Source organism: Macrotis lagotis, chromosome 4 (assembly GCF_037893015.1).
Source record: "Macrotis lagotis isolate mMagLag1 chromosome 4, bilby.v1.9.chrom.fasta, whole genome shotgun sequence".
NCBI classification, from domain to species: domain Eukaryota; kingdom Metazoa; phylum Chordata; class Mammalia; order Peramelemorphia; family Peramelidae; genus Macrotis; species Macrotis lagotis.
Genome location: NC_133661.1, coordinates 42,821,665 through 42,834,666, shown reverse-complemented (window position 1 = coordinate 42,834,666; position 13,002 = coordinate 42,821,665). Strand labels below are relative to the sequence as shown.

Genomic DNA, 13,002 nt, shown 5'->3' with positions numbered 1-13,002 from the left:
ACTTTTAGATCAAGGGAAAAAATATACAAGCATATTTTAAGAATGATATGAAGTGCCAAGGAAGTCAGATTCACAGAAAATGTTGCAAGATCAAAGTTAAGGAAAGTAAAGTTTGCAATATAATATTCCAAAAGTCAAGACATAAAAGCTTATAGTCAAATATAACATATCTTCCAACACTAAACATAATTCTTTAACAGAAAAATATGGATTTTCAATGGAATTGAGAATTTTCAAGCATTCCTAAGGAAAGAGTCACAACTAAATAGTCATTTTGAATTGGAATTACTGGCATGCAGAGAAACATAAAAAGTAAACACGTATTTATTTTAAAGGGATTATGGAATGATATAATGTTTATATTTTAATAAATCTTCAGAAACACATGTAATCATATGGTCTTTATATGTTTGAGACTTTATGCTATAAAAAAACATAAGGAGGCCCTCAAAATGTTTTTATTCTATTTTATGGTCTTAGAAAAAGGGAAAAAGAATCCAGGAAATCACTTTCATGTCATAGTGATACATCAGGTGTATAGACTTTAAAGATGGAGGACTGGATGAGGGTATAGGTATCCTACAAACTTCAAAATTATCTGAATCCGAAAAAAAAAAGAAAGCTGAACATAATTTTACAGGAATAGAAGCAGAGATAGATATAAAAGTAGGGAAAGAGATAGTAACATATTAATTGTGTGCTGAGAAAAAAATAGGAGTGATTACTGATGAAGTTGAGCCAGGTTTTTCGTAATGTTATTTTTTATTAAGAAATTAAATTAATTTAAATATAAGAAGAGACTTCTTCACACACATGCATACATATACACACAGACACACAAACATCCCACACACACATACACACATTCCATCTAGGATTTGGATTCTGCTAATTGAGAAGGGATGGGGGACAGGGATAAGAAGGCTAAGGAGAAAAAAAATAGTAGATAAGGTAATAGTCATAAGCAAAGAAATCTTCAGGATCAAAAGTATGAGTCTGGAAAATAGGGAGGGAAAAAAAGAAAAGAAAGCTGTAGCAAAACCTGAAACTGAACAAAAATCAGTATAGATTAATGGCAATAGAGGAGGAATAACCTATTAAATTTCTAGATCATAGGTTTTAAACAAATTTCTTCTTTACCACTTCCCTCTTATTTTGAAGAAGAAGTTAATAATAAGAGACAAGAAGGAGAGACAAAAAGGGTGAAGAGAAATGTGCAGTTAATTATCATGATATTTAATACAAATGAGATTTTAACCTCAAAATGGAAAACAAAAAAAATAGGCCAAATTAAAAAGCAGAATCCATTTATAATATATACACTTGAAATGTAAAAATTCTCCTAGACAATCAAAGAAAAACTATTCAGCTTTGAGCTGAAAAAATATTCTGTTAGTAGTTTCAGATAAGTCTTCAGGATATTAGAAAAATACATGGGCAGAGAAACAATGTAATAGTTAAAGGCTCCAAAGATAATGAACTAAATAATTAACATACACTATAACATAGTGTAAGTTATACATACATAACATCTATATGTTTAAAAGGGAAAAAATTCTAGAGAGAATTAGATATTAGCACTCTAATCATGAGATAACTTATTTTACTACTTTTTGTTCCTTCAAATCTAAGCAAAATGGGAAAAAAGTATTTGAATTCAATTTTATAATTTCTATAAAAAAATTTCTGGTAATTACTAAATGGAAAGAGAAAGAATTTTTACCTATTTTTGATTATTTGTGAAACTTTTATAAACTAAAACACATCCTGATATGGAAATATCTACAAGAAAGCAGAAAAGAGCAAATAATTCAATAAAATCCATATTCTAAAACTGACCCTTGAAAAAGAAATTAAATAAACTAATTCTGCAAAAACAAATTATACAAACAGAAGAAAATATCATCAAAAATTATCATTATAATGTAAACTTATACCAAACATAGAGAAGGCAGATAAATCACAAATTAGGAAAATTTAATAATTTAAAACATTTTAACCAGAAAAATACATGAAAAATAAATTGAGCTGAACATGAAACCTTAGAGAATTTCAAAAAATAACAAATCAACTCCTCCTTTATTACTGTGCATCAAAGTAGAAATACTAAAAATTAAGAGACAAAAAAGAAAGCAAAAAAATCATATTCACCATGGAATATATATATATGTATATATAACTAGTAATTTTATTTTAATCTAAAAAAATTAGATTTAGATATTCTGATTTTTTAAACTTGAAGAAAAACATCAAGACATTCCTAGCCCTATGAACAAATACTCCAAATCACTAATAATAAAATGCAAGCTAAAGCAGCTCTGAAGTTTAGTCAAGGACCCAACCAATTGACGAAATTAAGAAAATAAATGAAAATTGTTGATAGGGTAGAATGAAAATGGATGTTGATGTACTACTGGTGGAACTGTGTATTGTTCCAATAATTTGAGAACCAATAAGGAATTACAAAAATAAAAAGTTGTTTAAAAGTCTACACTCTTGTACATCTATTTCACTGATAGATCTATATATCCAAAGAAATATCTATATGTATATGTATATATATATACATATATGCATATATGACATAATCTATAATGGAACTTTCTATAGTGGAAAAAAGTATAAACTAAGATAGTACCTATTATTAGAGAATGGATGGGAAAATTGTGATATATGATGTAATGAAATTAAATTGTTCTTTATGAAATTAGAAAAATTTTATTTCAGAGAGATTTAAAAAAGATTTGAATAAATTGGTGCAGAGTGAAATGAGTAAATGAAGAATAGTTAAGGATACCAATATGAATTTTAAAATTGAGTCATTCTGCACACTTTGAGAATTTGAGTCACCTAAAAAATAAATCATGGTAATAAAGAAGAATGTTGGTGATATCACGACAGAGAGATAATACACTAATATTCAGAAAAAGAAATGCATTATTGGTTGTGACCAATATGGGAATTTAATTTGATTTACTATTCTATCTGATAAAAGGATTCTGTATTTCTTTCTATCTTTTTTCCCCAGTGGATTTGGAAAACATGGAGAAAAGTAAGTACAGTACAATTTTAAAAATATGAAATCATAAATCTTTGAGTCTCAGTTTTCTTATAAATAAGATGAAAGTTACAATAGGTGTATTTTTATCTCATTATGTTTCAAAAATATTCTTCATCTTAAGGTATTTTGAAATTATGAAGGGGGAGGGAGAAAATCTGGCTATTTTCCTACTGTTGGACGATACCCTAAAACACCATGTGAAACGTTTCTCAAAAGATAAAATAATTGGCATTTTTATGATAATCTGAAGCAGCCCTCTCTAATGTTTAGATTAACAAATCATCTTTTTTCCCTTAAAGAGGAAAATATTTTCTGGGGGATGCTTGATATCCTTATTTCTCAAAGTATAGATCAGAGGGCTCAGAGGAGAACTCACTCTAAAGCATAGCCATGATCTTGCCCTTCTTGGGGGAGCAACTGGAGCCGGAGTTTATATAAACATGGACTATGGTTGAATTACTACAATGAAGCGAGAGGAGTAGATAGAAAAGTTAGTGTCATTGTGGTTGTTTTCTGTTAGCCACTATTGTATGGCTTGCCATAATGGTGAAGATGCTGAAGCCATAGAACAGCATAATAAACCAGAAACTCAGAACATAAAAGAATGTATTAGCCATGATGGTCATGAAGTCATTCCTATATTTAGAGGATCAGGGGAGCAACAGAAGAGATCTCACAAAGAAAGAAGTCAAACAATTAGGAGCATAGAATGATAACTTGACCAAGAAGCTGGTATTTGTTGAGGACTCAAAAACAACTCCCCTAAAGTCAGAGCCAGGGATTTTCAAACTTAAATATTTCTTGTTGTTCTATGGTAATGTAAAACAAGGGCTGTGATACATCACATGCCAGTCATGAGTCATAACCATGAAGAGGTAGAACAGCATTTTGACTTTCTATGCCAGTTACATCAAAAATGGGACTATGTGGGTTTCCTTTGTCCTGAGGATGTTAACATACTATTTTTTCTTTCATTTGTTGAGCTGTCTTGATATGATATGGTAATCTGATAATTAATGAGGAATATTAGTGAATTGTGATCCTTTTGAGGGAGGCAGTTCTTAATGAGATTACAGAGCCATTTTAATGATTGAGAATATTTAATTAACTGACTCTACCTTAGTCTTCTCTTTTAGACATTTTATGCAAATTTCAAGAACAAAATCAATCTCTCATTTCTCTCTCTCTTTCTCTCTCTCTCTCCTCTCAGTCATTTCTATTTCTGAAAAAGCAAAATGAAGAGAAAATATTCACCATCTTGGTTTTGCATTATCAGAATGCTAAATTGCCTAATAGATCCATTTTGTCTGTATTTCTACTAAAAACTCAGGGGATTCTAGAAACAGTATCTAGAAATTGCATTCTCTTGCCCTAGAATCTGAAGTTATACAGTAAGCAAAATCTTGAGGATATTAGAAGATCAAGTCTGGGGAATTTCTATTATCACTGAAAGAATTTCCTTATAAATCCCATACAGAAAGTTTTAAATTTCTAAGATTTCACTTCCTAAATAGAGACACTTTTCTAAGGGCTTCCTTAACATCCTTGTTCCTCAAAGTGTATATGAGAGGATTTAAGGTGGGACTAACTGCTGTGTAAATTACAGCCACCAATTTTCCACTTTCAGGAGAATAGTGAGATATGGGGCTGACGTAGGCATAACATACAGTGCAATAATACATGGTGACCACAATTAGATGGGAGGAGCAGGTAGAGAATGCTCTCTTCTTTCCCTCTGTGGTCCGGATTTTCATGATGTTGGAGATGATGAAGTAGTATGACACTATGGTCAAGAAGAAATTTAGAACTGAGAAGAAGACATCAGCAAGGACTGTCATAATATTGTTCACATATGTTGATGTGCAAGATAGAAGCAACACAGGGGGAATTTCACAGAAGAATTGATTAATGATATTGGGACCACAGAAGGATAAACGAATCATAAGACCAGTATTGATGGTAGTATTAAGTCCACATATGCCCCATACCCCAGCTGCCAGAAGGACACAAATCTTCTTACTCATCATGGTGCTATAGTGCAGGGGGTGGCAGATGGCCACATATCTGTCATAAGCCATGGCTGTCAAAAGCAAGAGCTCACCAGATACAGCCCAGGTAAGAAAATACACTTGTGTCATGCATCCAACATATGAGATGGTTTTCTTATCAGAAAGCAGGTTCTCCAACACCTTGGGAAGAACAGAAGTCGTGCACATGATATCCAACATAGACAAGTTGACTAGGAAAAAATACATAGGGGTGTGAAGAGTAGCACTGCAAATAAACAATGCAATGATCAGGATATTCCCAGTAAGGGCAACTGTGTATAAAGAAAAAAAGCTGCCAAAGAGCAAGATCTTTATAGAAAACCTATCTGAGAATCCTTGAAGGATGAACTCAGTCACTTGTGTCTGGTTATTCATTAACATCCTATGGAAAGGAGAACTTTTTCCACTTTCTTCTCTTGTTTTCTTCTAGCACCAGCTGAAATAATCACAGAACTCTGGTTCTCTCTCCGAACTGGCTGAATTATTTGAAAAAATTTAATATTAAATACATCAATCCATGAAAAACATAACAGAATAATCCAAGTGAATTCATAATATACTAAAATTTTAAATTTGACATTAGAATTTGTAAAAATGGCTTCCCTGTTTTTTTAGAAAGTGGGATGAGGGACTACCAGGACAAAATGCTACACAAATTGCTAAAACAATTTCTGTTTGATTAATACCGTCTTTCATTGATAAGATGGGGAGATCAATGGGAAGAAATGTATGTGTGTCAGCTGTCCATGCAGGAGAATAAGAGCCATATAAAGACATAAGCCTCCAATGATTTTATTAAAATATTTCATGCCAGGGGGCAGCTAGGTAGCAGAGTGGATAGAGCACCAGCCCTGGTATCAGGAGTACTTGAGTACAAATCTGGCTTCAGATACTTAATAATTACCTAGCTCTGTGGCCTTGGTCAAGCCACTTAACCCAATTGCCTTGCAAACACCTAAAAAAAGAATTATTTCATTCCAAAAAAACTTCATGAACACGTATGCATATATATGTATATATTTTTTCAATATCATATGATATTATTGGAAGCAATGAGCATTAAGTGTCTTATCCAGGGTAACACTGTAGCAAGTGTCAAAGACCTGAAACCAGATTTGAATTCAGATTATCCTGACTCCAGAAGCAGTGATCGGCACACTATAACACCCAAATTCCCCTTTAATCATTCAAAATATTAAACCTCTTTTAGCTCTGATTTTCGATCTTTTGAATTCTGTTACAAAGTTAATTCATGTTTATGATCCATGTTATCTTTCTTTTATCTGTCTTAATAAGAGAAAGATTATAGTCTGCATCAGGTTTGTAGAAGTCACATTTTGAGGAGAACAGTGAAAGAATGTGGACCAATATGATAACCACATTGTTGTCCACAAATAAAACCTCAAGCATTCCTCTATCAGTTTTGTAGTTTTCTACATAACTTATTTCATATTGTATTTACCAATATATATTTATGTATATATATATATGTATATATATATATATATACATGACTTTACTTTTTAATATAATTTGTTAACTCATTAAGTAAGGTTTATGCTGAGGCATAATGTGATATGGGCTCCCAGTGAGGCCTTGGAGTAAGGAAGATGTTGAATCAGATCCTATCACTAATACTTTCTACCCCTGTAATTAAAGACACATCTCTTTATCTCTCACTGTCTGATGTCACTCGCTAAGACTAAAAGTTACATCAAAGTTACCTGATTTCTATCAGTGGAAATATCTTTTACATTTTGAATGTAAATTTTCTACCTTGAGAATATATCAGTTCTCATTGTTATAAATTTCATAAGCCTAGAACCAACCAAGGAAACAAAAATCCTGTCTAGCACCCATTCCAGAGAAGAAATCCAGAGAAATATTGATGATTACCTCTAAATAAAATAGATTCTCACCCATGCAAGCATTCCTAGTAGTCTGAGAGTGACTTTATTGTCTTTTTAAATTGTCTACTGTGGAATTATCTGAAAATATTTGTATAAGTCTTAAAAAACTATTTTCTCCTACACCTAATCAGACTCCTCAGGCTCTGTTTCTTCTCTCCCAGTAACTACATTTCCAATTCCAAGATAGTTCAGGCTTATTGAAGGATTTAGACTTCCTTTCATTCACTAAGGTTTTTGACTTGATCAGTTACTCAAAATCCACATCTTATAACTTTCCTAGGTAACCCATGGGTGATTGTTCTTAGTGGTAGGGCATACACTATAATTAACCTTAAGTCTGGATTTGCCATCAATGACTTGAAGTTGTCCTTATTTTTGCCTGGGAGGGGCTTTTATTTTTGCAGGTCAATTTTCTAGTCAAATATCAGCAGGACTTACTTAGTTTTATAAGACTTGAGTTTCAATCTTGCAGCTGATACTTACCAATCACCTGATCATGATATCTCTGGGTCTTAAATTCCCTTTCCACAAAATGGCAGTGGGGTGGGGTGAGAGCCACGCTGGACTTATTGCCTCTAAAGTTTGACCGGAATTACATCTGTAATCCTCTGCAAAGGGGGAGGATGGGAATGATATTATTTGCATTACAACACTCAGGTGATTTTTGTTATTCAGTTATCCATAGGAGATGGATGAATTTAATCCTAAACTTGGAGTCAAAGAATCTCAATTCAAATCTGAGATCTTCTATTTACTGATAGGTGCAAGCCAAGGTACTCTAATCCACTTCAATAAGAAAACAGAACACTAATTCACATACCTTGTATTTTCTAATAGCTGCTTTTTTCAAGAAACAAGCATTTTTTGTTCCAAGGTCCTACATCTAAATCATCTCCTAATAAGACTTTAAAATTTTTTTATTATTTATTTAAAACATTGGGATTAAGTGACCAACCTAAGGTCACACAGCAAGGCAATAATTATCAGAATTTGATGTTTATAAAGTACTTTGATTTGGCCTCAGATGCTCTTGACTCCAGAGCCAGTGCTCTTGTCCCCTTCTACACCTAGCTACCCCTTGATGGCATTTCTAACCTACCTTGATCCACTGAAGTATTATTATTTTTTAAATAAAATTAGTTTTTTCCCTAAATATTTAGAGATGTTCCTGGTAATAATCATTATATTGACTGAGTAACTAGCATATGTACCTCTTAGAAACATAGACTTCTAGATTAAGATGGGGAAGACTCCTTAGAGATCTAGTCAAAACCTTTTATTTAATAGAAAAGGAAACAGAGACCTAGTAATGCTTTGGTGAATTCCAAAATCATGTAAAAAATAAGTGAAGGAAACAATTTCAGCCACATCTTTGAACTTCAAATAGTGTTCTTTCTCTTATTTTAATTCATTTTTTATTTTGATAAGTAAATTTGACATAGTACTTTCCTTATGTGTTAACAATACTCAGCTAACTGCAATTACTTATATACTATATCATACCTTTGTAGTTTTTTCTCAGGGTCTTCGTGGTGATAATAATCTGGTGGCATGAATATGTCTGAATGTTCCTTTTCTGTTTTAATTTGTGACCAAATATTTCAAGTTTATGCCTTTATTTTTTCTGATTTTTAGCATTCACATAATCTGACCTGTCTTATTGGCTATATCTCATATTCATTGAATTATTTACCTGGACTACTTTGACTTTTCCATTTCCTCCATCATTTCTCTTCCCTGATAGCCCTTCATTAAACCAAGACTGATTGTTGATCTTCTGCATTCAATATCTTTTACCCAACTTTTCTATTTTCAAAAATTAAATTGATTTTTAAAAGTTGGAATTTTAATACTCTATTCACAAAGAAATGTTTAATTTTACTACAATAACATATTCTTACAAATAGTCATGGTTCATTCATCTAAGAAACTATGACCTGGTATTAACAGAAAAATGCTATCATATTGCTGACAAACTCTTGAAATATTTCATGTAGCCATTGACGTGTTTAGGGACAAAGAATCTCAAGAGGCTTAATTACAGAAAGTTGTCAATGGCCTATGAAGACTAATAAGTTTAGGGGGGGGATGTTGGTACAAATGAGGCTAAATATTGACCTCTAAGGATTCTTACATCTGGAAATTACTTTTCTTACATTGATCTCTATATCTAGAGATGTGCCTTTCTACTTAATGGACTTGTATTTAATTTTTATTTATAACTATTGTAAATTTCACTTATAGCTATTGCACACACACACAGACACATACATATACACAAACAAATGCATAAATATATATATATATATATATATACATATATATGCATATATATTTACATAGTCACATGCCGTTTTACGACATAAGGTCCAAAAGGGAAGGAACCATATAATGATTCTTTTCTTTTTATCACATTATGTAGCATGTATTGGCAGCAAAATCATTGGCTATTGTGCCATAATGGGCTCCACATAGTAGCTGTCCTACAACAGTGCCAATTGGACTAGTAGAGAAAGACCCATGATGGAAATCAACTTGGATGTTCATGAAGTCCGAAGACACTATGTAGGGCAGATCCCTGTAGGATCCAGTGTGGTACTAGCAAGTCCAACTCAGAGACAAGTGAAACACCCCAGACAAAGATAATCCTTAGATATCTCTCAAGGCCATGGTGGGAGCCTTGCAGGAGAATGACTTTGGACCCATAATGAAGCCATAAATGTAAGCAAAACCTAAAGCAGACCTATGAAAAGGCAATGCCTCTAGAAAGAACTTATCACCAAAACAACTACACAGCCCTTTGAAGGAGGAACCACAATTATTAGTCATCATACTCAGAAGTAGACACATCATGCTCTTACAGTGTATGACTTAAGCATAATTCACCCTAATTCATTATATTAACACTGATGAGAAAAGTAAATCAAGGAAAACTCCAAAAGCCATTAATTTGAGAGAAAATTGCTGAGGAAGCAAATCCTAAAATGGATAACAACTATATAACACAGGCAAAACCACTGAGTTAAAAAAAAAATTTTAAAATATATCCTAGTCTCAAGATTGCAAAAATACTTGGAAAAGGAAAGAAAAGAATGGAATAGATAGGAATGAATTTTTTTATTTGATTCATTAATTTATTTTGAATTTTACAATTTTGCCCTAGTCTCACTTCACCTCCTCTCAGCCCCCACAGAAGGCAATCTGTTCATCTTTACATTGTTTTCATGATATACATTGATTTCAGTTGAATTTGATGACAGAGAAATTATATCCTTATGGGGAAAAAAAAGAATGTATAAGACATAGCAAAATTATATCATAGGATAATGTTTTTTTTATTTTTAAATTAAAGGAGGGGTGGCTAGGTGGCATAGTGGATAAAGCACCGGCCCTGGAGTCAGGAGTACCTGGGTTCAAATGCGGTCTCAGACACTTAATAATGATCTAGCTGTGTGGCCTTGGGCAAGCAACGTAACCCCATTTGCCTTGCTAAAACCTAAAAAAAAAAAAAATAAATAAATAAATAAATAAATAAATAATGAAAAATAAATTAATTAAAGGTAATAATCTTCCATCTTTGCTTAAACTCCACAATTCTTACTCTGGATACAGATCATATTCTCCATCACAGATACCACGCAAATTGTGCCTGATTTTTGCACAGATGGAATGAACAAGTCCATTAAGTTTGATCATCACCCCCAGGGTGCTGTTAGATTGTGCAATGTTCCTCTGGTTCTGCTCATCTCACTCAGCATCAGTTCATGCAAATCCTTCCAGGCTTCTATGAATTCCCATCTCTCCTGGACATATACCACAATTTGTTCTGCCATTCCTCAGTTGATGGATATTCACTCAATTTCCAATTCTTTGCCACCACAAACAGGGCTTCTTTGAATATTTTTGTAGGAGTGATGTGTTTACCCTTTTTCATGATCTCTTCAGGCTATAGACACATTAGTGGTATTGTTGGATCAAAGGTTATGCACATTTTTGTTGTCCTTTGGGTGTAATAATAGGAAGAAACTTAAAGGAGAATTTCAAACTTTGCACAGATTGTAGAAAACCTCAAAAGAAGACCTAAGTTCCCTAAAAATTAGAATAGAAAAAATAGGTTGTTAGGAGGTAGAATGGATCAAGAGTTGCATCTGAAGTCAGGAAGACAGAGTTAAAAACTGACCTCAAACATTTACTGTGTGACTATGAGCACAGCAACTCAGAACAAGTCATTTAAACTCCATTTGCCTCAGTTTCCTCATTTGTATAATGGTCTGGAAAAGGAAGAGGCATCAGTAATATTTACAAGAATTGCCTAAAAACTTTGAGGAAGAGTTTGGCACAACTGAAAAGTGACTAGGCATAAACAACAAAATTTCCAAAAATATTGAAGTAAAATAAAAAGTTAAAACACAAAAGGAGTAGGAAAACCATTTATAATCAACCTAAAATTCATGTGAAAAAGAAGTCTGGATACCAAAATTCAAAGAATTACAAGTGAACAACTGTCCAAATATCTAAGAACCAAAAGACAATGTGAAAGCAGAGTCTACCAGTTTCCCCATAAAAGTAAACCCCAAACGAAAACCTATAAAATACTTTAGTTAAAATTCAGAGTTTTTAGATGAACGGAAAAAATATACAAGCAGACTTTAAGAATGATATGTAGTGCCAAGGAAATCAGATTCACAGAAAATGTTGCAAGATCAAAGTTAAGGAAAATGAAGGTTGCAATATAATATTCCAAATTCAAGCCATAAAGGATTGTAGTCAAATATAACATATCTTCAAACACTAAATATAATTCTGTAATGAAAACAAATGGCTTTTCAATGGAATTAAGAAATTCCAAACATTCCTAAGTAAAGACTCACAACTACATATTCATTTTGAATTGGAATTATTGGCATACAGGGAAACATAAATGTAAACAGGTGTTTATTTTAAAAGGATTAAAGAAAAATGAAATATTTATATTTTGATAAATCTTCAGAAACACATGTAATCATATAATCTTAATATTTTTCGGTCTTTATGCTATACAAAAACTCAAAATGGATTAATTGTACTTTATGGTCTTAGAAGAAGACACAGGAGAAGGGAAAAAGAATTCATAGTGAAGAGGAAAGAAAAAGAAATCACTTTCATGTATTAGTGATACATCAGATGTATAGACTTCAAAGAGGGAGGACTGGATGGGGGCATAGGTGTCCTACAATCCTCAAAATTATCTGAATCAGCAAAAAAGAAAGCTGAACATGATTTTACAGGAACAGAAGCAGAGATGGATATAAAAGTAGGGAGAGATTGTAATATATAAATGGTGTACTGAGAAAAAAATAGGAGTGATTACTGATGAAGTTGAGCCAGGTTTTTCATAATGCTACTTCTTTCTGAAGAAATTAAATTAATTTAAATACAAGAAGAGACTTCTTCACACACATACATACATACACACAGCTAAACACACATACACACACACAAACACACAAACATTCCATCTAAGTTTTGGATTGTGATAATTAAGAAGGGATGGGGGGGTCAAGGGTAAGAAGGCTAAGGAGAAAAAAATAGTAGATAAGGTAATGGTCATAAGCTAATAAATCTCCAGGATCAAAAGGATGGGTGTGAAGACAGAGAAAAAAAGAAAAGAAAGGTGTAGCAAAAACTTGAAACTGCAAAAAATTCAGTACAAATAAATGGCAATGTAGGGGAAATAGCCTATTAAATTTGTAGATCATAGGTGTTAAGCAAATTTCTTCTTTACCACTTCCCTCTAATTTTTAAGAAGTTGTAAATAGAGACAAGAAGTAGAGACAAAAAGGGTGAAGAGAAATGTGCAGTTAATTATCATGATAGTGAATACAAATGAGATTTTAACCTCAAAATGTAAAACAAAAAAAAATAGGCCAAATTAAAAAGCAGAATCCATTTATAAGAAATACACTTGAAATATAAAAATTCTCCTAGATAACAAAGAAAAATT

The 13,002-nt window shown here is 32.5% G+C and overlaps 2 protein-coding genes across 3 annotated transcripts in view; both read right to left on the bottom strand.

Annotated features, from left to right (window-relative positions):
• The window catches only part of LOC141520794 (olfactory receptor 13A1-like), a 396,576-nt gene that overhangs the window by 71,029 nt on the left and 312,545 nt on the right, over window positions 1-13,002 (bottom strand). The window lies entirely within an intron of this gene.
• Window positions 4,561-5,490, bottom strand: LOC141523056 (olfactory receptor 13A1-like). The gene has a single exon (XM_074236341.1). It carries the CDS (start codon window positions 5,488-5,490, stop codon window positions 4,561-4,563), a length of 930 nt encoding a protein of 309 aa, XP_074092442.1.